This window comes from Chiloscyllium punctatum, chromosome 26 (assembly GCF_047496795.1).
Source record: "Chiloscyllium punctatum isolate Juve2018m chromosome 26, sChiPun1.3, whole genome shotgun sequence".
NCBI lineage: Eukaryota > Metazoa > Chordata > Chondrichthyes > Orectolobiformes > Hemiscylliidae > Chiloscyllium > Chiloscyllium punctatum.
In genome coordinates this window covers 26,346,833-26,373,664 of record NC_092764.1, presented here as the reverse complement: position 1 = coordinate 26,373,664, position 26,832 = coordinate 26,346,833, and the positions used below count along the sequence as shown (strand labels likewise).

Sequence of the window (26,832 nt, the reverse complement as noted above, 5' to 3'; positions counted from 1 at the left end):
AACTTCTGGGAGTTTAAGGTTATTTGTTTTTCATTTAAGAAAGAAAAGAGGTAATCGTGCATTTTTAAAGTGATATTTATTCCTTTGCGTTCTGCGTAACTTTAAATATTCAGGGAACCATGTTGCTTTAAAGTTATACCAGTTGAGCAAATATCCATAACAGTGTACTGTACAGCTGCAAAGAAAGATGGAAGAACGGAGAGTGAGACTTCAAGAAGAAGCCAACAGGTGATAAAGTCTTAAAGTTGCAACATCAGTGATTTTCCAGCATGGCATATAATTGGTCATCTACTATCCACAAGTAAAGCTTTTTTGACACAATGGTTAATGCCCTGCCTCTAAGCCAAAAGCTTAGGATTCAAGTCCTACTCCAAGTCTTGATGGCCATGGGAGATGCGTCCATGACCTGGTCACCAGGTTGTTTATCTAACTGAGAATCCTTCCAAGAATCTGTGACACATGGCCAGAGCATGACAGCTCATGGTGAGTCATGCTTGGAATGGAGTGGTGCCCATTAGGCTATATACTCTGGCAACAGTGGAGCATCCTGTGTCAGGAAACTTCGCAAAAAAAGGCATAAACCCATATTTTGTCTGCCTCATGTTGCTGGGCATGGGATGGGAACAAAAGAAGAAGAATTGATAACTACACTCCTTTTGTGTATTTTTAAGAAACTTGTCTAGAAAATATTAAATATTAGCAAAAGTCTACTGGCAAGAGAACATGAACGGAGACTAGATCAACAGATTTTAACTCTTGTTAACCCAATGAGAATATCTGTGGACATTGAGGACCTTGCAGCTGAGGAAAGGGTCGGAGATCCTAAGTAAGCAGAACCTAGGCTTTCCTTGTGGGGCCCTTGCTCTCCCGTGTCCCACAAAATAACTTTTCTCTTAACTTTCCTTAGAGGGTTTAAAGATTTAGCTGGGAGTGTGGCTGTGATAAATACCCACAATGGATTAAAGTTCCATTAAAATCCCACATACGTTGTCTGTTGGACACAAGGAGCTTTTGGAGATTACTGAAAAGTGCTAAGGTTTAAGGTAAACTTTCAGTGCATTACTGATAGTGATGGCTGCTGTTTTCTGTGCAGCTTTGTTCTCCCACTCCCAAAATCATTTCCCACTGTTACCCTTCCTCATCAACCCAAGTCTCCTTGTGCTCTTAGTTCTGCAAAGAATCCTCTACATTTTGTCATCTTCTCCACTTCGATCAGCATGTTGCCTGCAATCACTCCTTTAGCACTGTCTGATCATTGACTTGATTTGAGCAAGGCCTGAAATTGCTCCTGTTGGTGACAGAATCGTACTATCACCATCTCACCAGAAGTTGTTCCAAACAAAAAATGACCTTAGGTTGCAAGGGAACATATACTTTGTTCATTCCTATGTATTCCTATTCTTCTTCCATTCTTTCAATCTGTCAAGTTGATGATTTCTACCTAAAGAGTACATCTTGGGTTTTGTTCATATACATGTGACACGTAAGTCCATTTTTGTTTGCTTATTGAGCCAGAATTTGGCTTAGAAATAATGCAAGTTACAATATCAACAAAAAGTTCTATTTACACTGTATCTTTAACAAAAGAAAGCACCTCAGGAACATTATCAAGCAAAATCTGATGTTGAAACAGGTAAAGAAATATTAGCAGAGATGGCAAAGTTTGGAAAAAGAGGCATTTTTAAGGAGCATCTTAAAGATGAATAGAGACATACTGGCAGTTAAAGAGGTTTTAGGAAGCAAATTCCGAAATTCAAGACCTAAGTAGCTAAAGATATTGCCATAAATGAGGCACTTGTGCAAGAAGCCAGAATTGGAACAGTGCAGAGATCTCGAAGGGTGTAAGACTAGAGGGAGCTACAAAATTGGAAGAGGCATGGCCATGGAATGCTTAGAAAACAAAAGTAAGAATTTTACAAATAAGGTGCTATCAGTCCAACATTATCATATAAATCAACTAGGAGTTAGAGCATGAGCGAAGTGCTGGCAAATGGACGAGATTAGGTTGGGATACCTGGTCGGCATGGACGAGTTGGACTTGAAGGGTCTGTTTCTCTGCTGTACATCTCTATGACTCTATAACAGAGTATTGGACTGACTTAAATTTAAGAAAGCCAACAGCTTTCACTGATAAATCAAAAAGCAGCTTCCCACAACGACACACATGCGGTTATAAGTGAAAATCCTGAAGCTGCTGACTTGCTTTGCTTTGATGATTGCTACATGTTAAACTTGTGAAATAAAGTTTGAGCTTGTTTATTCCGGTGTAAGTCAATATTTATTGATGCAATAAACCTTACTCTTTGCCACTTGACTTGTTTGGCATTGAACATGTTCTTTTATAAATGTGGAGATAATTGTCAAATCTTTAATTTTCACAAATTTATAGAGTTGTAAAATAAATCTTTTTTTTTGTTTCTTTTATTTGTTTCTAATCCAGTATTTTCACTTTTTGTATTTGGATTCTATACATGATTTGGTATTGTATTCACTATTCTAACTGCCACTTTCTCATTCTGACCCGACACTGCTTATTAGTGATTCTTCAGTTTGATTGCTTAAGGAGATAGACAGTTGTATGCCTTGTTCACATAGGTCTCAGCTTCTCTGTAGAGGTTGCTGTACTGAATGATGTCTCTAATTGTAGTAAGTTCCTGCTCAAAATTCCATAGAAAATAGTTAAAAATCACACAACACCAGGTTATACTCCAACAAGTTTATTTGGAAGCACTAGTTTTCGGAGCGCCACTCCTTCTTCATGTTTGAAGCTCCGAAAGCTAGTACTTCCAAATACACCTGTTGGACTATAACTAGGTGTTGTATGATTTTTAACTTTGTCCACCCTAGTTCAACACCAACACCTCTAAGCCCATAGGAAATATGTAGAAAAGTACAAGTGTTTGGCACACTACTTTGGGAGCTTTGTAGCTTTTTAGCGAATGTTGCAAAGAACTAAAAATCCTAGTTTGCAGATGTTGTAAGTGTTTCAGAAGTCTGCTTTTTTGGATTTCTTCCACATCTTATATATCAGTTTGGTGGTGACAATACAAATTTTTCGAAGACTTTGTGTAGCAATTATTATCTATAATGTCATAATCAGAAGGTATTGCATCTGATGCATTTGATTCCTTGTTAAGGAGATTTTCAAGCAGTGCCACACTGACCCCTGAAGAAGAGGAACAGAGAAATATATATACCAGCATTTTAGAGTTTGAGCAAGACCATGTAAGTAGCAGCAGAAAAACATGCCGTTCTGTTCAAATGTACTGAAACACAATAAGAGTTTAACGTTTCCAATATACTGTAGAGCAAATTAATTTTAAAAACTTACTTTCAAAGGTTTAGTGTAATCTTGACTATTTAGTAACTACTCAATTCTTCCACACACTAGTCCCTTATGTTATATTTTTAATATTTTCTAAACAATTCAGTGACATTCTGACACACCTGAAGCAGGTGGCACTTGAACCTGGCTCAGAGATAGGGACAATATCACTGTGCCACAAGACCCCCTTTATGTTCTGTCTTTATATTTATTCAATCAATTCACCCCAATAACCCATTAAACTACGTCTTATGGTAAGACTGAATGCAACTTTATGCAATTTACAACTGCAAAATTTGTTGTAAAAGCATTGAAATAAAATATGCCATTTGTGTCTAGACTCAATTTTTCTACATTAATTTTATTCAGTTGTTAATTTTAAAATAATAGACATTATTCTATACAAGATGTGCATACACAATAGACTTTTAAATGAAGCAAGTTTAGTATTTAGCTTTTATTCATGGATTGTATAGTTTAACAGACAACAGTTTATGATTATAGTTGTCGTAAAAATTCTTTTGACCTCAGTTGAATGCCAACAGTAATTGAAAAGCTTTTCAAAATGAATGATAATTATACTTTAAATCTTTTTCTGTAGGAATGGCCCAAACAATGGAAAATGAAGTTAAGGTCGCAACCTAATGACCATGTTCTGGTAGCTGGCCTTTTATCCCAAATACTGAGGTAAAGATTTTATTTAGAAGTGGGTGAGTTGATAGAATTCCAGTGAAGATGTTGCAAATGTGGCAGTTCTTTTTACTAGTCAATTTTTCTCGAATTGACTGTAGAAGATTAAGGAAAGTTATAATTTCTTATTATCGCCTATAACTGCAAGATTACTCCAATGATGGTGCTGAGGTGGAGATAGTTGAGACCGTCAAGTTCCTGGGAGTGACAATCACCAACAATCTGTCATGATCCACCCATGTTGACACTACAGTGTCTACTTTCTCAGGACGCTAAGGAAATTCAGTGTGTCCATAAAGACTCATGAAAACTTTTACAGATGCACCAATGAAATCACCCTATCTGGAAGCATCACAGCTTGGTGTGGCAACTGCTCTTCCCAAGACTGGAAGAAACTACAGAAAGTTGTGAACACAGCCCATTTCAACGCACAAACCAGCCTCCCATTCATTGACTTCATCTGTACTTCCCACTGTATCGAGAAAGCAACGAACACAGTCAAAGACCCCCCCTCCCCCCCACAATGCCGGTTATACTCTCTTCCACCCTGTTCGTCAGGCAGAAGATATAAAAGTTTGTATACATGTACAAACAGATTTAAGAACAGCTTCTTCCCCCGCTCTGATCAGACTTTTGAATAGACCTCTGTAGTGTTAATGTTGATCTCTCTCTGCACTTTCTTGGCAGCTGTAACATTGTTTTCTGCACTCTACTGTCACCCTGATGCACTTGCATGGTACGATCTGCCTGTAAAGCATGTAAAAGAACACTTTTAACTGTATCTCAATGCATGTGACAGTAATAAATCAAATCAAAGAGTAGATTATTTGAAACACTCTGTAATCCATTTGCTTCCCCCCCACCACCACCACCACCATAATTCAGCTTTAGTCTTCATGCTTGATCCTGTCTCATGCAGCCTTCCAAGCTCCAAATATGAGTTCACACCTTCAGTCACTCAGTTGCCATATATAGCAAGACAGTGTGAACCTCACTGCAAGCCAGTTCATTTTGAATTTTGTTTTTGCATTGGTCTGTTCTCAGGCAAACCACTAGATGGAGTACCACAAGAGCTCAGTATTGTCCTGCAAATGCCCATGAGCATTTACTAATTTATTATTGTTGAGATTTCTTTTGTTGCATGATGGATTTATAACAAAGCTTTCTTCTAACTGATTTTCGTGACTTGTTACAACCAACAAATTTTGAGCCAAAATGCTGCCGAAATCTTGTTATCTATTAGCTGTATTTAAAAGGTTTGCATTTCTTTTTCTTTTTATTTCCAGACATCTTTCTTTGCCTTCTCTTCCTTGCCATCTAAATAAACATAGGAGTACTCCAGACTAGAGTAACAACAGGGCACTACATAAATGAAGAACCACTTAATATGTAAAGAATCTTATAGGAATAAAAACAGAAAGTGCTAGAGAAAATCAGCAAGTCAGGCAGCACCCATGGCAAGGGAAACAGAGTTAATGTTTCCAGTTCAGCGTAAGTGTCATTGAACTTGAAACGTTAACTCTGTTTCTCTCTCTGCAGATGTTCCCAGATCATGCTGAACTCCTGTCTATCATGAACTGTTTTTATTTCAGATTTTCACCATCTGCAGTTTTTTACATTAGTTTTACATCCTTTCTCATTGAGTTGGTAAAACTGGACCCCAGAATGAACGGATACATTAAGAAAAGAGGGAGAAACTTAAGCATATGGCAGTATCTGAAAAATATTGTTACATTTGTACCATGTTTTTTTTCAAAATATATTTCTTCTGTGTGGTCACAAATAAGAGCAAACTTTTGAGGGCCTTGTGCTCTAATTTCTGAAATATGACATCTTCTGTCAAAGAAGAAAATGTATTTTTTTAATTGGCAAGAAAATAAAGTGCCAGTGAGTCACCCAGTGTAGAAGATCTCTGAAATCTGATTAGTTCAGAATTGTGTGATCCTCTGTAACTCTCTTTTTAAAAGGTACAAAAGTAATGTTGTCATATACCACAGGGCAACTCTCTGGGAGTCGATTGGTGGTGATGGTTTAACCTGAGGGTCACCACACCTCTGGCAAAGGGCAGGGTTGGGAAGACTCGTCTTTTATGGTCTCCTCAGCCGGTGCAGGAATTGAACTCAAACTGTTGGCAACATTCTGCATCACAAACCAGTCATCCAACCAACTGAGCTACCCTTTAAAGTATGGAGGCAACAAGTTAAAATGCTTTGGAGATGCCGGTGTTGGACTGGGGTGTACAACGTTAAAAATCACCCAACACCAGGTTATAGTCCAACAGATTTAGTGGGCAGCACGGTGGCACAGTAGTTAGCACCGTTGCCTCACAGCGCCAGAGACCCGGGTTCAATTCCCGCCTCAGGCAACTGACTGTGTGGAGTTTGCACATTCTCCCCGTGTCTGCATGGGTTTCCTCCGGGTGCTCCGGTTTCCTCCCACAGTCCAAAAATGTGCAGGTTAGGTGAATTGGCCATGCTAAATTGCCCGTAGTGTTGGGTGAAGGGGTAAATTGTAGGGGAATGGGTCTGGGTGGGTTGCGCTTTGGTGGGTTGGTGTGGACTTGTTGGGCCGAAGGGCCTGTTTCCACACTGTAACTAAGTAAGGTTTAATTGGAAGCACTAGCTTTTGGAGCATTGCTAGTGGATGCAACCACCTGATGAAGGAGCTGCGCTCCGAAAGCTAGTGCTTCCAGTTAAACCTCTTGGACTATAACCTGGTGTTGTGTGATTTTTTTTAACTAAAGTTACACTGCAATTTCCATTCTTTTTTACCTTATCTTAAAAGTGTTTGGGTGTAGAAAGAGGGCAATAAGTCAATTGTGTGTACACTCCCCTCCAAATAAGCAGCATGACTCGGTGCCAGTGCCTCTTCCAAATCTACCTTGTCAAGTGAAATAAATAATGATTCTACAATACTTTAGACATCTCAAGATGTGCATAATTTAAAACTCGTGCAGTTGTTTGAAACTGCATGACTCATATTATTTGTAGGTATATTGTCATATGTTGACACTGATTTATTTTAAGGTTAAAGATGAGCCACATTTGTCCAACTGTTTACCCGTGACTATATGAAAATATTCAATGATTCAGATTTGTTCTCACACGTTCACCTTTGTATAGAAAATGAAATATCACAACAATAATACCACAGAATTCACTACTTTGGACACTGTTACATTATTACAAAAAACATATCTCTGAGAAATCTAAACAACTTTAAAGTATATTGAGACGTAATACACCCACTCCACAAATTATATTGCTGTGTTTTTAAACTTATCATTAATAATTATTGAAGGAGCAAATGGATTTTGAAAGTTATGTAGATGGTGACAAAAAATCAATTTCTATTTCCATTAATGTAATCCATACAAAGTCAAATGTGATTTAATTCAAAGTTTTAATATTTGTTTTTCATGTAAATTTAACGTTTGAATAATCATCAGAGTTCAGGATTTTGCAACGTGGGATTTAGGCAGTGACCGAATTTAGATCAGGTATATATTTTCCCTTGTCCTCATCAGTTGTGAATTAATTTTTGTTTTTGGTTAATCTGTTTCATTCCCTAGTTGCTCAGAATATCCAATCTCCCAACTCCTGAAGAAACTGCAGTGCAAGATCTACAGCAAGCTTTATCCGATTGTGAATAAAAATTTTTTAGACCTGACTAGCGTCAATGAGCTTGATGCAGGCACCGGATTGTATTCATCCCTTTCACAGTATTCTCTGAATACAGACGTGACACCTTCACTCAACAGAGGAAGCAGGTTGAAGTCTTCCAAAAGTGCATGCTGCTTGCGATCTGTTCAAGATCACAATAAAATAAATAATAGTGGATTAAGACACAGTTCTTCTGTTAGCTCATTTGCATTTGCTGAACATCAAAATGCAAATTCAGATATTAGCGATCAGAGTGGACTGGCTCAAAATATTACAGGTCAACAAATCAGTTCAACTACAACTGTTACGCCAATTTTGATGGCTGATAAGGATAGCCCTTTTGAAGATTTGGAACATTATGTGATGAAGTTTGAGCAACAACCAGGAAGCATTACAGATAGTCTGATGCAGATGACAAACCCTGATCATCTTCATCAAATGGAAGATATTTCATTGCAAAATCTTCTGAAGAATATTGTAACAGATGTACATAATTCAATAGGTAATGTACTCATTCCCTTCACAACTTTGATTAAATGTAATTATTCTGTAATACCAGTAAATACTGTGTGGAGAAGACATTTGCTGGCCAAAATGGGGAAAGTTGCTGTGAATTCTTGCTCAAGGTAATACTTGCATAGATATTTGAATTGTTATTGGTGCAATGTGTAAGAATTATATTATTTTTATAATCTACAATTGAAGTGGAGCAATGTGCATTAAGCCAAAATGGGTCACATTTAAAATTAGACTGGCCATTTATTCCTAATTTTGCTGCCTTTCTGCCATGTCCTGATTTATACTGGTCAATTCCTCTCCACCTCATTGTGCTCAAAGCCTTCTACCTTATGCCCAGAGTCTTACTCACCTGTACCCTCACCTGCTACTCCACTATTTATTGTCAAGACTCACTTTCACAATTTCAAGGTTCACTTGAGAGCTGGCAGCACATTATCTGATGTTAGAGATGCTACCTTTATAATAGATCAGAAAACCGAGTGCCCATTTTCCCTGTCAGGCAAACATAGAAGATCCCAAAGGTTCAGGGATGAGCAGAGGACTTCTATTATCCATCAACCAACAGAAACATGAACTGGTTATTTTTTCTCATTTCCAGGTTTGAGACCCTGCTGTGTAAATTTACCTGCTGAGCTTATTTATAGCAGCTTATTTATAGTGCCTTTTTGACTCAGGCACTTTATGCTGTCCTGAAATTGTGAAAGTTGCATAATTAAATGTAATATAGTTACTTTGCATCCTTATTCGTTCTCTCCTTTTCTCTGTCTTTGTTCTTATTTTTCCTCATTAATTCCTCCTTTCCACTTTCCTATGTGTTATTGAATTTTCTGGACACCTCTACATCAGGTGTAATTGCCACCTTGTTCAGCTTTTTACCTTCATTAACTGAATTAGTCAGAAATCAACTGCACACTTCCATTTTAAAACTAAGGTAGGTAACAATTCAAATGCAATTTCATGCATTTTTCTAGAGATCTGAGAAATTCATGTCTTACTGATCTATTGTACTGAAGGTATGAGATATATTTCTTGTCGTATAGATGAATGTAAGTTTGTTTTGAATTATGCGAGGGAGGTAAGATTTTCAAGTTAATGAGTCATATTTTTCTAGCATTATGGGGACATACTTGGATCGTTGGCATCAATTAGGGAATGTGACAATAAGAGAATATGACATATGTTAGATAAACTCAATTGAAATGTAGTCCAATCTTTGACTTGACACTGAAAATTCAAAAATCATATGTGACATTTAAAATTAATTAGAACACAGCTGTATTTTCTTACAAGTAACTTTTATTTAAATCAGAAGAATTAGGGTTTAAAAATTTTTTTTCAATGTGGAAGTATTAATAAAAGCTCGGTTTGTGGGTGATATTTCAGTCAGATACAAAATGAATGAATGTTCTGAGGAAATACAATGTTATAAATGAAATGAGAAACAAAAGTAGCCACTAGATGTCAGTATGCTTTAATGATCAGGATTTAAATTAAATTATAAATCTGATCTGAATTGTTTGTTGGGAGGCAGTCACTTGATTGTGGCTCCATTCCTACATTTTTGCGCCGTGACCATGATCTCTAGTTCTGATTGGGATTTCTGATGGTAGCATCTTCAGAAATTCAGAACACAGTTTAAATCAGAATCCTTCACAGTCATGGATCATCTGGGGAAGCCAAGCTGTGTCTGCCTTTTATAGCACTAGCTACTGTCTTCTGCTAAGAATACATTCACTAACACATTAAAAAACTTTGGGATATTTAAACATCTTTTCAGTGAGTGACTGAATGAACGTGGATGAGGTTAATGGGCTTGGATAGCAGCTGAGTAGGGAGGCAGACATGTCGTCGAGTCAGTTTCAGAGGTGTTCTCAGATCAGGAATAGTAAATTCATGTTGGGGGGGGAGGGATGAGTTGGATGGTTGGGTCACGGGAATCAGATGGTGAGGTCAAGTTCGGTTGGACAAAAATTGGGGGGTGGGGGGAGACCAAAAGCAATTCAGGGGTCAGCTATTCAGGTACCTGCGAACTAGACATGTTTTAACCTATTCAGTATTCCTGGGAAAACAATCCAAGTCAGTCATTCAATCAGAACTGTTCAACTATAGTTCAGGTTTTGGCTGTCAAATTCACACTTTTCAGGCAGATCCTACAGAAACGGTGCATATCGTCTTCCGAGGGGGTCCTGATGTTTATTCTCTGGTTATGTGTCTAGTCTTAGACTGTCCAAAGACCCGAAAGTTTGGGCGTATATTTTACAGAACAAACCTGGAAGAAGGGCATTCAGACCCCTGCACCATATTCATTCAGTAAGATTGTCCAGGTATTCCTCTTCCCCCTTCTTCATTCAGTTGTTTCTCAAATAATTCCAAAAAGTCTGCACTTGCAATAGAATAACCAGTGCAATCAAATTGATCACACTTCTGTATGAAGAATTCCCTAATATGAGTCCAAAATTTACCAGTCATTTGATTGAACCTGCTTTTATTCACTATTGGTAAGTTTAAAGTAACTATCCAGATGTTGTTTCTGTACTGTTCTCTGTCTTAATGCCACCTTTAGGTCATCTTCTTCCTCACCTGTAAAATCCAATGTTCTGCATCTTTTTTCATTGCTTGGCCTTCAGATTTGAAGGATCAGCCTCATGAGCTTCTCTGAATTATTAAGGGTTTGGACCAGCATTGGACATGGTCAGCAGGGTCAGCCTGCTATTTTGGTTATACAGTGCATTTTTTTTCTGCTTCATCCTTGCACATGTTTTTACACTGAATCTATTAGAAACTAATTTTCTTTTAGCCAAATTCTTAAATACATTGACAACATTTAATATTTATGCTGCCGGTTTTAGTCTTCCTATTCCTCATGGTAGACTGATGAAGAAAGTGAAGTTGCATGGGGTCCAGGGCGTACTAGCTGGATGGATAGAGAACTGGCTGGGCAGCAGGAGACAGAGTAGTAATGGAAGGCAGTATCTCAAACTAAAGAACTGTGACCAGTGATGTTCCATAGGGATCCGTGTTGGGACCACTGTTGTTTGTGATATACTTAAATGATCTGGAGGAAGGTACAGGTGGTCTGATTAGCAAGTTTGCACTAAGATTGGTGGAGTAGCAGAGAGTGAAGGGGACTGTCAGAGAATGCAGCAGAATATAGACAGATTGGAGAGTTGGATGGAGAAATGACAGTTGGAGTTCAATCAGGGCAAATGCGTGGTGATGCATTTTGGAAAATCCAATTCAAGAGTGAACTATACGGTAAATGGAAAAGTCCTGGGGAGAATTGACGTCCAGAGAGATCTGGGAGTTCAGGTCCATTGTACCCTGAAGATGGCAACACCAATCAATAGAGTGGTCAAGAATGCATACGGCATGCTTTCTTCATTGGACGGGGTATTAAGTACAAAAGTTGGCATGTCATGTTACACTTGTATAGAACTTTGGTTTGGCCACATTTGGAATACTGCATACAGTTCTGGTCGCCACATTACCTGAAGGATTTAGATGCTTTGGAGAGGGTGCAGAGGAGGTTCACCAAGATGTTGCCTAGAGTGAAGGGCTCTAGCTGTGAAGAGAGGTTGAATAGATTAGGATTATTTTCATTAGAAAGTCAGAGGCTGAGGGGGGAACCTGATTGAGGTAACAAAATTATGAGAGGTATAGACAGGGTGGATAGCTTGAAGCTTTTTCCCAGAGTGGGGGACTCGATTACTAGGGTTCATGAGTTCAAGGTGAGAAGGCAAAATTTAGGGAGATATGCGTGGAAAGTTCTTTACGCAGAGGGTGATGGGGGCCTGGATTGTCTTGCCAGCGGAGGTGGTAGTGGCGGGCATGTTAGCGCCATTTAAGATGTATCTAGACAGATGCATGAATGGACAGGGAGCAGAGGGATCTAGATCTTTAGAAAGTAGGCGACAGGTTTAGTTGGTGGATCTGGATCAGCGCAGGTTTGGAGGGCTGAAAGGCCTGTTTCTGTGCTGTAATTTTCTTTATTCTTTGTATTACACTGCACTGATCTCTGTTAATTTACATATTTAATAATGCATGATTTGCATTATAGGTTTCTGTACACAAGTTGCTTGTGTAAAGGAGGAAAATAGAGCAACTTCTGCAGTCTTAGAATAGTCTAAAGCTTTTCTAATACCCAATTTATGAACAGTGTGCCTCAAAGGTTTGAGAGACAAATGACCAGTCTATCTTAGTGCTGCTGATGAAGGATAAATATTCTATACACATATTATTTCCCTGATTTTCTTCAAATAATGTTGTGAAATCACATACAGCCACCTGAAAGTACAGATGGGGCTTTAGTTTAATGCCTCATTAATGATAGGTATTCATGGTGAGGTACTGCTTCAGTACTATTTGGAGTGCCTCGATTACATATTTCAATCTCTGCATTTAATCCACAACACTAATATTATTGAGTTAAGATATGAAATAGTGCAGTGTTATCATGATGTCACTACAGCCCTCTCGCTATCGTACATGTTTTATCTACTGCCATGCTTTGAGCTTGACTAATAACCATTGCCCCTGAAATCTATGAAGATATTTTTTAATTGAAGCACCCAGTAGTCCTCATGTCATGGGAAAGTTTTCTATATTAAAAGCACAGTGCAAATATAACACTTATAGGCACCTTTGCAGAGACAGTGACATTGTGGTAATGTGCTGGACAACTGGTATTTCTAGTTTAACAACCTCAAAGTTCAGACTAATACTTTGCGGATACAGATTCAGATCCCAACCTAGCAATGGGTGGAATTTGCTTTCAGTTACTATATCTTGAATATGAAGCGAGTCTATACAATGATAACCAAGGCAACCATATTCTCATATCAGCTGATATTGATACTGGACAAATCAGATTCTAGAATGGAACATGGCTTAATTGACTGTAGATTTTATGTTTTCAATTTGTTTGCTATGGTGGTTTGTCACTGAGCATATTCACATGAAGCTGCCAAATAAAAGAACAAAAATAGGGGGATGACCCAAAAATGAGGAACAATCAACCTTACAAATGAGATATAGATAGGTTAGAAGAGTGGGTCAAAGATGTGGCAGATGGAGTTAACTGTGGATAACTGTGAGATCATGCATTTTGGTTGAAAAAATGGGAAGGTGACCTATTATCTAAATAGGGAGAGACTTCGGGGTGCTCCAGTGCAGAGGGATCTGGGTGCCCTCATTCATGAGTCAAAGAAAATTAGTGTGCAGGTAAAGCAGATAATAAAGCGAATGGAATTTTGGCATTTATATCTAAAGGAGTAGCATATAAAGGTAAGGAAGTATTGTTGCAACGCTACAAGGCATTGGTGAGAGTATTATACACAGTTTTGGTCCTCTTATTTGAGGTAAGACATAGTGGCAGAGGAGGTTCACTCGAATGATCCCAGAGATGAGGGGTTTGTCATATGAAGTGAGATTGAATAGATTAGGCCTATACTCTGAGGAGTTTAGAAGAATGAGGGGAGATCAAATTGAGATATTCAGGATTATAAAAGGTACAGACGAAATAGACATGGAGCAGATGCTTCCTCTTAGGTGGCATTCTAAGACAGGAGGTCAGAGTCTTAGGATAAGGGATAGCAAATGTACAACAGGGTTGAGGAGAAACTACTTCTCCCAAAGGGTTGTGAATCTGTGGAATTCGTTACCCCAAAATGCGGTGGATGCTGGGACAGTGAGTAAATTTAGGAGGAATTGCAGATTTTTGATTGGTAATGGGTTGAAGGGTCAAGGGAAGAATGCAGGAAAATGGAGGTGAAGAGCATATCAATCATGATCGAATGGCGTAGCGATCGAATGGCGTAGCAATCTCAATGGGCCGAATGGCCTAATTCTGCTCCTATATCTAATGACCTTATGAACATAAGTCTATTGCAGAAAAGAAAACCAAAACAAAAAGGACAAGTTAGTAAGGGCAAAACTTGAACAACAAAAAAGAAAGATTCACTCCTTTCTCCCAGCAATATCCTTCATCGACACTCAACCCCAGTGTAGTACCACTCCTGTCTTAATTCAATTTTTCTGAACCAACCAGGTTGTCAGCATTTGCTTTTTGAATTTCTGCACATTCACCAGACATGATTCTCTTAATTACTGTCTCTTCCTCAGGTGTACAAACATTGACTATTTCACTGACTCTCCAAATTGAAGATTAGAAAAAAGCTCGCTGTCTACTTGAATTCCAAAAGCAATTTAAGACTTCTTTCCTGCTTTGATAGCCCTAGAGACTTCCACACAATCAAACATCCTTTTACTGGCGTGAATCATCATCTTAGCTGAAACTTGATTGTGGCACCAGCCATTTAGCTTTCTTTATGTTAAAAAAAATTCAATTTTGCATGCTCTTCACATAATTCCTCATGTTGCTCATCATTTCGCTTATGCCACATGCTTTCTTGAAAAGGCTGCTTTGAACTCCATGTTTAAAAAAGAATCACTTTCTTACCTTTACTTTAAATAATCCTTTTCGCAGACTTAAAACCGAAAACCTATTTTAGAATCTGAAATCCCAAACAATGAAAAACTACAAACAAACATCACAACTACTATTGAATTTTATGAAAACCTATCTAGTTCACCTCAGTAATATTCTTTAATGAACAAAATCTGCTGATTTTTGTGTGGTCTGGCTTACATGTGACTCGAGACCCACAGCTATGTGGTTAACTCTTAATTGCCCTCTGGGCTAGCCTAACAAACTACTCCGTTCATGAGCAGTTGGGTAACACATACTCGCTTTAGCCAGCAACACCTATATCCCATCAAAGAAAATGAAAATGTACAGTAATGTCATTACACAACAAAATTGATAGAAATGAATATTGTTCTAATAAGTGTCATATTGATTATCAGTTATTTATACCTTGATTAGAATCATAGATCTAATTACCATTAGATGCTGATGGTGTGATGACCTTTGATGTGCAAGCAATATAGTAAGGAAAAGTTATAATTTCTTAAAATGATCTGTGGACATTATTTGGAAATGTTTGGAAAGGACTTTTATGTGTTTCCATTCATTGAATCGTAAATGCTGATCTATGCAACTTGGTTACACTTGACCTGGATGCACCTCTATCAAGAAAGAAATTAAGAATGAATCTGTGTTGCAGACAGGCACAAAGAGAATCTGCAACCACAAAGGAGCTGGAGGGTATTGACAATCAGCCTATTAATACATAGACCAAGAAAAAGCAGTCACAGACAAAAAAAAAGAGGAAAACAGAAACCATGTAAGGAGAAGAAAAAGCAACTCCTTCAGAAAGAGACCAGTTTTTGAGTTTTGCAGAAAAGGTAACAGGAGCTCCCTAAAAACTGGATGCACCAGCTGAAAAGGTATTTTACCAGACACATCCAAACCATAATCTGAGTGTTATTAGTTGGCTGTTTATGGATTCTGGAAAACTACACCATCCAAACTATCATAATTGAAGAGTGTGGATTGACAGGTGTATGTGTTGTGCTGATGACAATCATAACTGTGAAACTCTGACGAAAGCTGTTGTCGAACCTGACTCTTACGCACCCCGTGTGAGTAAAGAAATGTGAACCGTGTAGCTGCATAGTGCTACATGTCAATAGGGAGTAATGACGATATTTTAGTTGTGTAAGATATATCTTTGTTGCATTGACTATTGCCTGTTCATTTATATTTAATTTGTGTTATTTCTGATTCATGTTAAAATAGGTGCTGCAAAAACTGAAAGCATGTTGCTTTTTTATCATTTGGGAGTCAATTAATTGTTGATTCTTGTTTATGGATTCCACCATGTGGATTGTAAGAATAGCATGAATAAGCAAATTAGAATGTTTGGAATTGCACATAAATCAGATATTGTAACTCATAACATTTAAGCAGCAGTTAGATATTCATTTATATTGCTATAATCTCCAGGTTATGAATCAAGAGCAGGAAAGTAACTAGATGAGTGTAATTAGACCTTTGGTGACTGATAAGACATGATGGACCGATTGGCCCCCTGTGTTGTCAACGTTTGTCCTTTCAGATTGTCTCGAAGTATTTTCACATTTTTACTTAACATTCTTGTCTCTGTTTTATTTATTATAGATAGGCTGCTGTCCTTGTGTATTCTTGCCTTTGAACCTCTCAACACTGCGACTGGAAAAGATCAATGCTTGGCCAGCATTGAGGAAGCTTTGTTCCGGCCTATCTGGGTGTTCCTTTTGACGCTTTTTAGGTAATGTATTATATGTACAAGAAATGGAAATCTGAGTTTTTAATTGGGAGAAAAAAGTTAGGTTTGTAGTAAACAGCATTGTTTTTTAAGTTTGAAAGTAGTGTTGAAAAATTACCAAAATTGATTCCCTGTTAAAATACTATGTACTAATGCTTGCTGTGGAAGTTGAAGATGTGATTATTTTTCAACGAATCAAAGTAACAGGTACGCTGAATGCGTGATCAAAGCAGCTGGCCTTAGGAAGAGGAGGTACCATTGATAACCAAATATCTGCCCTCCTCCTGAACTCCCGATCTTGCCTCACCTTAACCCATATGGCCCCCAGCCCGTCCTCGCTTATCTGTGGCCTGGATTCCTCGATAATCCTGGGCAGCTGAGTGGATGCTTTGTCAGCTGCGACCATCACCTGCAAAAATGGGGCTGGGCCTCTGATTAGCCGGCACCTTTTGTCATCCTAGTTATGAAGCTTCCATGCTTGCTGTTGGCAAAGCTGCATTTCAGACTGTAGAGAGTACACATCGGAACGACACTGTGCCGATGGTTCAATCCTGTCTAGTTGATTTACTGTTCTGTCAAGTGTCTAGTAGACTAAACTCTCCTTTAAATTCCAAATGGAGTTTCTCATGAATCTCAAATTCTGTGTGTGCTATATACTGCTACATTTTCCTTACTCAAATTGCAGTGGCTGTCATTGTGATCTGCTTACTTCGAGATGTTTCGAAAATATCAAAAAATACGCATGGGGAGAATTTTAACTTTTGTTCAATGTCTGATATTAAAATTTTCAAAGTATCAGACCTGACTGCAACCTAAATTTAACAAAAGCTGGACAAGGAAGCAGATTGGCAGTTTAAATATTTGATTTAAATAACTTTGAAGGTCTAATGGAGGACACCCAGAATTTTGGGAGTCAGGAAATTTAAGGGATGAATAGAAGCATAGGTTTGAGTTGAAGTTGGGTGCATCCACATCATCGTACTCCACTGCCAGCTAACCTGACCCCAGCCCCCAGGTTATAGAGAAGACCTACTTGTTCCAGTGACGTACTCTGTATTCCTCCCTGCCTGCAGAGAAGCCAAGTCAGTCAATCAGATGGATTGCCATGCAGGCACCCTACTAAGCAAAAGGTGTTGCATGCTTTGAAGTTAAAACTGTACTGCATGCAAGAAGTTCTGGATTTCCCATTAACATCCAGGTCATAGTGTAAGGATCAAGACAAAGCTCAAAATACATTGGCTTCCTTCCTAGAATAGTGTGAGAAACAAAGGAGGTTCAGCATTCAGTTGATAAATAATGTATAATATTCATTGTTTTCTTTCAGAAAAGTGAATGTACAGAGGGAACTGGCTCTTGAAAGGAGCATGAAATTGTACAAGAATGTTGTCCCAGCAGATATTGGTGTTGCAGCTAAGCTTTTCCCCAAGGAATCTGCTGCTTCAAATGATTCCTATCCTTATGAAGTGGCAGTGCAGGAGTTAAGGTTAATAACCAAAGAATATTGTCCACAAAAGAAGCTTGAATGTATTGGTAAGCATATTTACTAAAATTAATGGAATTTAATTCTCTTACTTAGTAGCTCTCCTTGAGTTAGTTAGATTAGATTGATCTTGCCATTATCTGTGTTCTGTATTCACTAAAGTTTTCACTTTGGTCCTTTGAAAATGCAAATGAGCTGTTTATAAAACACTCAGCTGTTACAACACTATCTGAGGTAACCAGTTAACAAGATGTTTTATGGATTCGGTAGACAGAAGGAGAAAAGCTAAAAACTAGAAGATCTTCCAGATCAATAGGACAAAACAACGAGGAGTGAGGAAAAGACATGAACACGTGGGGAAAGGAATAGAATAATTGTGTTTAAAGAAAAGCAGGAGTTAGTTAAACAAGTGTGGTAAGAGAAATTGGAGAAATAAACTATGCTTATAGAAAATTATGTGCAAGTCAATAATGGGATGAGAGGTAATCACGTATAAGGGAAACATGAGGGACAAATTTTAATGGCCTGCTTTTAATTGTTTATCAATTTGCTGTTTAGTTCAAGTAGTGGTCATTAATTGGAGAATTCAATTGCAGGAATAGCTAAGAGCGGAATGAAACTGAGGTTTTTGGGTTCAAGATATATAGTGTGTCTTTGTAAATAAAAGCTTGCATGTACTGTGTATAAAACTTGACTCCAGTTCTATCTTTCAGTAAGTAGCCGTAAGAAAAATAAGCTTATAATTCACTTATTGTTTCAAAAACACTGGGCACCAGCAAAGAGATTTTTAAAAATTTGCACAGCTTGACATTGATTTTCAAATTTGAGCTTGTTTGTGTTTCTTGTGAAGGATAAATTAAAAGCATATGTGGTAGCATATTTTTCTTTGTTTGAGTCATTGACTCTGACAGAGGTAAACTATCCCTCATTCTTCTCAATCTGTCCACAGTCTTTAATGTTGTTGACCAACCGTTTTCTTCCAACATGTCTGCACTGTTATCCAACTAAATGGAACTGCTCTCATCTGTTTCCATTCATTTCTATGCAATTGAAATCAAAGACTCACCTACACCGATAACTTGGATGCATTCCCTCCCCACCTCCCTTGGATTCCAATCCCTTCTATTTCTTGTACAAATGCAGCCCTTGGCATCCTGAGCCAAAAACACAGCATCAGTTTCCACTTGCCAGCTGACAAGCAGCCTGCTTCTCTTTCATCACCTTCCTTCTCAACAATCGTCTTCCTACAATTTGTTAGACTCTTTATCCAGCATCCAGTACTCGAGGAGCAAACATTTACTCCAACTCTTTATTGGGAAGACCGAAGTCATTGGGCTGAATTTTACCACAGGCTTTTGCCATGACCTCACAAGAGAAAGCAGATCCAGAGTGCACACATATTGGCAGTGAGACCAGCTGGGGGAGGTTTACTATGTTCAGCCTCCTCATTGGCTGCCTATGGTTTACCATTCAGAGAGCTGGCAGCTCTGAAGCCTTAGTAGTCCTACTGGGGGACATGAGTGCAGTTAAGTCATCGACCTCAGCATAGATGTGTCCTTTGACAATTCAAAAAAAATTTAGGCAGATGAGCTCAGTGCACCTTGCAGGGTTAGTGAAGAACCTCTGGAGGTGAAGATTGGGGCTGTAAGATTGCTTTTAATGCCTCCTCTTCCAGCACTCTGCTTCCACAAAGCTGGCAATCTTCCACATGACAGGAGGTTGCTCCGCTGTCAGCAAATTGCTATGCATTTGTCAGCTGGTGGGACGGAAATTGGCCCATTCCTAGGAAATTTCCCCAGAATACGACAGCATTCTGAAGTTGTTTCTAACTATGCCCAAATCACCATTAAGACTGCTGCTTTCCACTCTGTAACAGTGCCTGACTGTGCCCTGCTTCACCTAATCTGCTGCTGAAACCTTCATTCATACATGCAGATGATTGCAATGGACTCCTTCATGCTATGCCATCTTTTACCTTCTGTATATTTGACATCATCAAGAACTCTGATGTCATAACTTGCACCATTAAGCAATATCTCAGTTTTAAAATCCTTATCGTTTTTACACATCTCCTCTTGGTTGCTCCCTATTTCGGAATTTTCTTCCAAACTCAAAACCCTCAATTCCTGTTCTCAACTCTGGCTTCTTGTAAACGTCCAATCTACTGTTGTCATTGGGAGCAGTGCCTTCAGTTACCAAAGCCCTTGAATTGCCACCCCAAACGTCCCTTCCTTTACTAATTCAAAGTGTTCTCCAAAACTTGCCTGCAATCTTCTATTTATCTACCCTAATATTTGCTTGCATGGTTCAGTGTCAGATTTTGCTTAAAACTCCTGTAAAGCATTTTGGGACATTCAGTAATGCTAGATAAATTCAAGCTATTGTATCTCCCATCTAATACAAAGTTTGTGAATGGTTTAAATGTAATTTATAATACTATTGTATCATATTGCTACAGTACGAACACTGCGTCTTATCTGCGAGTGTGCTGAACATTACTGCAATTCTAAGGAGGCTGGTACCCTGCATGTTGCTTCTGCAATGTAAGTACTGTGTTTGCAGTTAAGTAGACTTTATTAAGCAGCCCATTCCCTAGAAATAAATTGATATTTAACAATCTTCCAAAAATAATTCTCGTTCTAGTTACCTCGTAGCTTCCTAGTGATTAATTTGAATGTTACAGGGTTTATTTTGTCAAAGCTTCCTCAGCCATCTCTAGTTTTGATCCTACTTCATGTTTTGTGCCTTTGTTTAGCCAATTCACAAATCTATAAAGTTCCCAAGAATACCTGTACAGTGCTTAATACATTTCTCTTCATCTTTTTTCTCAATATTCCAATGGTTGTAACTGACTTAATAAGGCTGATCAAACCTTGTTCACTGCTGCCAAGTTCTCTGGAAACTTCTAAATTTCCTTCATAAAACTTTAGACATTCCCTACCTTGCTTACCACTCCAGCCTGTCTCCTGCCCTCACACCCTACCTTGCCCTCTTCAGCTGTTACCAAGAGCTTCATGTCTCTGTTGAAATCACCTAAGGAACTGAAGCCTTTATGTATAACGCTACAAATACAAAAAAAAATGATTTACTCACCGCATTCAATAGTTTATACGCATTTTAGAAGAACTTTCAACAATTGTTTTACATCCTGTACCATAACCTATATTTCAAACTTGTGACATGTATTTGTCACCTTTTTCCATTGCAAGTGTAAACATTGGAACTTATAATGAACATATCAAAACTAATGACAGAATGTATGATTTGAAATTCCCAATTATCATCTACCCTTACTTGTCTGAGGTCACTCTTTTGCTCTCCCATGGGGAGATCAGAAATAAAGATATTAAACAGTGTTCTATAAAACCTGCCTCCAAAATCTATTTATCTGCCCTAATATTAGCTTGCATGGTTCAGTATCAAATTTTTGGTCACCTTTCAGGTAAAAATGCTTCTGTCTATTTTAAAATGAATTATAACACAACAAGCGTGCGCTGATTAAAAATGCTTCTGTCCATTTTTATTAGTGTAAGCTTGTCATGTTATAATTACATCCCCTGACCAATGTGGGTGCTCCAGTGAAATAAAGTATGCTGTTCAGTTGCTGAAAATGGTAACTTACTTCTGCCATTCGTTTAACTGGCAAGATAAACAAAGGCATAATCTCAAATTGAGAATTGTACTCAGCAATTTTATATGGAGCAAGGTTTTGGACATTTTTTGTTACAAATCACTCATATTGATTTTGCTAGAAACTCCACCTTGTTGAGGTTGCATGTAAAAGTTTGCAGCACTGAAACAAATCATTCTGCACAACAGGTTTGTGCCAGTGTTTATTTTATATAAACCTTCTCCTACTATAGTTTATTGTGCCCCATCAACATAGTTTTCTATTCTTGACTTCCTTTACGTGAAAAGTGCAGTTTTGATTATCCCTTTCAGATCTAATAATTGTTTTAATTTCAACTCGTAAAGTAAAAGTGGACATACTGCCAAAACCTATTAACAAATCTGTAACCACCCACTGAATTAATAGTCTTGCTTTTGTTGTCTGAACTTGTTCCTTTTTTTCTTTAGAAACGTACAAAATAGCAGAATTAATGAAGGCATAATTTCAAATTGAGAATTGTACTCAATAATTTGACATGGAGGGAGCTTTTGTGTTATTTTTCTTCATAATTTATTCATATTGATGTTGCTACAAATTCCTCCATATTGATGTTATTATGTAAAATTTTAGAGCACTGAAATAAATAATTTTCATCAGATCTGTATGAATATTCATGCACCGCACAAACATTGTGAATTAGGCTTGTGTAAGAGCTGTATTGTAATCTGTCAGTTAAGCACAAAATGATTTTATGGTGATATAGACCTGAGAATAGAGTAGCCAAATATAGAATTGTGACCAGTTGCAGAGTAGCTAAAAACATCTCGCTCCAACGGGACCCCAATAAACCTAGTAAGTTTTAAAAGTAAAGTTCCGGATTAGTGTTGCAATTGTATTTGAATTTGAGTTCTTTTTGCTGAGCTTTCATTATTCTTCCATTTTGAAGGCATTTGTTTATTGTTGGAGTACAGTTCCAAAGCTGCTAGCCATCCTCCTGTGTCTTGCCATGTTTAAGCTATGCTGAAGAATGTCAACAGGTCTTTGGACTGTAAGATCCCTGGCTGTTATCAGTGCATTGGCTGTTATCAATACATAGCCTATTTCCAACAAGTTAAAGGATAGCAATCAGCAAGCTTGAGTTTTTTGTTTAAGTTCATGTTCAGCAGAAGCATTGAGGCCAGTGGTAATACCCTGGCTAGTTCATTAAACTGTTAGTAAGGTGGTTTAAGGTGAAGGAAATGAATGTAGAAACATCAAAAACATCTATAATACTAGCAGAAGTAGGCCTTTCAGCCCTTCAAGTCTGCTTCACCATTCCTTATAAATGGCTGATCAAGTACCCAGGTGTCAAATTCTGGTGAGTCCGTTGAGACTTTAAAATTAAACCAGCATATCTGATGCTCAGTCACTTCTACTGCATAGATAGGAGCTATGCAATGCAACTCTGCCGAATCCAAATCTTCACAGGAATTGTTCGTGAAGTTGATACTTATAGTCAATTCCCCTGCACACTGAGCACTACAAAAGTATCAGTTTAAATAAGAGAATTCAATGTTCTGCTGCCCAAGAAATGTCTTCATTGTGATTGCCACTCCTTGCATGTTGCAGCCCTCATCTGTTTTAACTTTTTGGTATTTAAATGTTAATGTGTTAATGCAAAATGTTAATGTGTCTCTTTGGTCAAACTGAATTTCGCACACTTTTGATTTTCAATTTTAGTTTTGACCATGTTGCACATTTCAATTAATACTACTCACCTTTTCCTTCTCACACACTTCTATTCCTAATATTCCATTCTCCAACCAGTGAGCTGTCAGTTGTCACCATCCACTACCATCAAACCCCCAAACCCTCTGCATTCACAACTTTTTACATACCTAGATGTGCTTTTTTTTTGTGTGAGGTAAGGATGTGCTTTTATATATCTCTGTCATGTAAATTAACCTCTCCATATTGCTTTATGTCAGAAAACGTTTCACAGAAAAGAAAAACTTTTTAAAGAATTGAAATTGATCAATTTGGCTACATTTCTAAAGTTAGTTGTCAGCCAGAGGTAAATTTTAGTTGCGGTTACCAGCTCCATGCAGATTGTCTGGTAGAATAAGCAGCTGAGCCACACCCGGCTTTCTCCCTCATTCAGTACATCGTTGTTGTATGCATTCTATCAGCAGTGGTTACCTCTTAATGTTAGAGCAATTGACAGTATCCATTTTTCAACACCATTCATGTCATGAAGTGTTTAAGAGAACCAACAAACTCATTTAGCTCTTTTCCAAGTCTGGCTGTGCACCACAGTGGAATTATTGTCAACCTCTGGTGAAACACAAGGAAGATGAGACTGACCTTCTGGACAGTTCTTGTATAAATGAACTTTAATGCACTTCTGCACCCTAAATTGCACAACAGCTTTTGTGAAGATCTCATCTCCTTGATACAGAAATCACAGTATAAAATACAACTTAATGTGAAGATTTTCAAAATTTCACAGCTGAAAATGTAATCTGTTGTTCCAGGAACTTTCACATTTATTGAGAGAGTCAGACTTCATAAAGAAAATTTAGCCTCATTCATAATCTAGTCAGGGAACTGTCAGAGCTCATGACATTTTTTTCTCATATATTTCATCAACCCAATCAATATAGTTTTGTTATGCCTCCTATGATTCACCACTGAGAGGACACTAGTTACGTTTTAGCCCATCGAAGGAAGCTGCTTCAGCTAATAATGCACAGAAAAAAATGGGAGGGTTGATCCATCTTCAACATATGGGGTCAGTGGGTAAAAGTCATGGGAAGAAACTGAAGATTTGGTGACACTTCTTTGGGTGAGTGGATCACTACCTTTTTGGTTCTCAGCGTGGAATTCACAAAGACTTTCTACAACATTCATAGGGTTGACTTGATTTGATTCATTACTTTAGCTTAAAAATGTGTTGCTGGAAAAGCGCAGCAGGTCAGGCAGCATCAAAGGAGCAGGAGAATCGACGTTTCGGGCATAAGCTCTTCTTCAGGGCTGCCTTGATGCTGCCTGACCTGCTGTGCTTTTCCAGCAACACATTTTTATGCTCTGATCGCCAGCATCAGCAGTCCTCACTTTCTCCCAGTTTGATTCATTATTGTCATATGTACCTAAATACAGTGAAAAGTTTTGGTTGTGTGCAGTACAGGCAGATCAAATCATGTGGAGATAATAGGGTGCTGGAATTATAAAGAAGATTACATAAAAAGCAAGATTAGATTTGAAATTTGAGAGGTCCATTCAGAAGTCTAATAACTGCCGGAAAGAAGCTGTTCTTGAACTTGCTGGCACGTGTGTTTAAGTTTTTGTATCTTCTGCCTGATGGAAGAGGTTGGAAGAAATTATAACCAGGGAGCCTATTAGAGGCGAAAAGGCAACCTGTGCATGAGGCTAGAGGCCATGGTTGAGGTTTTGTATTAATATTTCTTAACTGCATTCACAGAGGAGAAGAATGTTGTGGCTGGGGATTTCAGATGGATTGGTGAGGTTCTTGAGTGTTAAGATTAATTAGGAGGAGGTATTAGATCCTTTTGTGAGTGTAAAGGTGCATATTTATCCTGGGCTGCTATGGGAGGCAATTGCTGGAGCCCTGGTGGAGGTATTTAATACTTCAGCAGCCAGAGGTGAATTACCAGATAAGTGGTTCTTTTGTTCAAGAAGAGCAACAGAGATAGGCCACATAATTACAGGCCAGTTAGTCTGACATCACTGTAGGGAAAGTGTTCGAAAAATTCTGAGATTCAGGTTTAATCAACAATTGGAAAGGGAGGGATTGATCATGGATAGTCAACGTAGAGTTGTTAGAGAACATCCTTTCTGACTAGTTTAATTGAGCTTTTTTTAAAAAACATAACCAAATATTAGTGAGGGCAATGCAGTTGAAGAGGTTTATATAGACTTTAGTAACGCCTTTGACAAGGTCTCACGTAGAAGGCTGGTCTGAAAGCTAAGAGCCCATGGAATCCAAGGCAAGTTGGCAAATTGGATCCAAATTAGCTTGCACATAGATGACAAATGGTGATGGTAGACGGTTGATTTTGTGATTGGAAACCTGTGACCAGCGGTGTACCACAGAATTGATCCTGGGACCCTTGCTGTTTGTCATGTATACTAACAACTTAGATGAGAATGTAGATGGTGTAATTAGTAAGTTTGCAGATGACATGAAATTTGTTGGTGCTTTTGGTAAGATAATGGTCTCAGGTTGCAATCTAATATCAGCTAGTAAATTGAGCAGAGCAATAATAATCCTGATAAGTGTCAGGTGATGTATTTTGGGAGGTCTAAAATGGGAAATTGAAACACAGTGAATGGTAGAGCCCTGGGAGTATTGAAGAACAAAGAGACCTTTGTGTACAAGTCCATAGATCCCTGAAGGTGTCCGCACAGGTGGACAGGGCAGTGAAGAAGGCATACGGGATACATGACTCCATTAGTTATCGTTTTCAACAACTGGAAGAAAGTGAGGCCTGCAGGTGTTAGACAGTTAGAGTCGGAAAGTGTGGCACTGCAAAAGCACAGCAGGTGAGGCAGCATTGGAAGAGCAGGAGAGTCGATGTTTTGGGTAAAGGGCTTTTACCCGAAAAGTCAAGTCTGCTGCTCCTCGGATGCAGCCTAACCTATTGTACTTTTCCAGCGCCACACTTTTCAACTCCGTTAGTCATCATGTAGAATATGGGAGCAAGGAAATCTTGTTACTACTTCATAAAACATTGGTTAGGCCACAGACGGAATATTGTGTGCATTTCTGGTCCTCACACTCTCGACAGGACGCGATTGTACCGAAGAGGGTGCAGAGGAGGTTTACCAGGATATTACTTGGGATGACAAAACTCAGTTATGAAGAGAGACTGGAAGGGTTTGTTTTCTTGGAACAGAGGAGGCTGAGCAGTGATCTGCTTGAGGCATACAAAATTGTGAGTGGCATAGACAGCATAGATGTCAGAATCCTTTCACCATGGCAGGCATGGCTAAGACCAAAGGGCACAAACTTAGAGTAAGGAGTAGGTAGTTTAGAGGAGATCTGAGAAAAAAAAAATACCCAGAGGAGTGTAGAAATATGAGACATGATGAAGGTAGGTACACTCACAACATTTTAGAATCATTTGGATGAGCATTTAAAATGCCAGGGCATAATAGGCTTTAAGCAAGCGCAGATAAATGGGATTAGTGTAGTTTGGCATAAACATGCTGTATGACTCTATGACTCTTAAATCAGCATAAGTAAAAGGCTTGCTCTGCCTCTCCCTGTCCAACTCTTGTGGTTCTCTGTTACTGTGCCTATGCTCTCTGTTGCCTACAGTGTGCTGTATTACAGCTAA

General features: G+C 38.4%; 1 protein-coding gene across 3 annotated transcripts in view; it reads left to right on the top strand.

Annotated features, from left to right (window-relative positions):
* vps9d1 (VPS9 domain containing 1) overlaps positions 1-26,832 on the top strand; it is a 74,181-nt gene that overhangs the window by 20,399 nt on the left and 26,950 nt on the right. For all 3 annotated transcript variants that reach the window (XM_072595973.1, XM_072595974.1, XM_072595975.1), the window contains exons 7-13: positions 176-228; positions 3,138-3,225; positions 3,927-4,012; positions 7,587-8,179; positions 16,277-16,406; positions 17,728-17,933; positions 20,342-20,426. In XM_072595973.1, the coding sequence (XP_072452074.1) occupies positions 176-228; positions 3,138-3,225; positions 3,927-4,012; positions 7,587-8,179; positions 16,277-16,406; positions 17,728-17,933; positions 20,342-20,426 (1,241 nt within the window). The remainder of the gene's footprint in view (positions 1-175; positions 229-3,137; positions 3,226-3,926; positions 4,013-7,586; positions 8,180-16,276; positions 16,407-17,727; positions 17,934-20,341; positions 20,427-26,832) is intronic.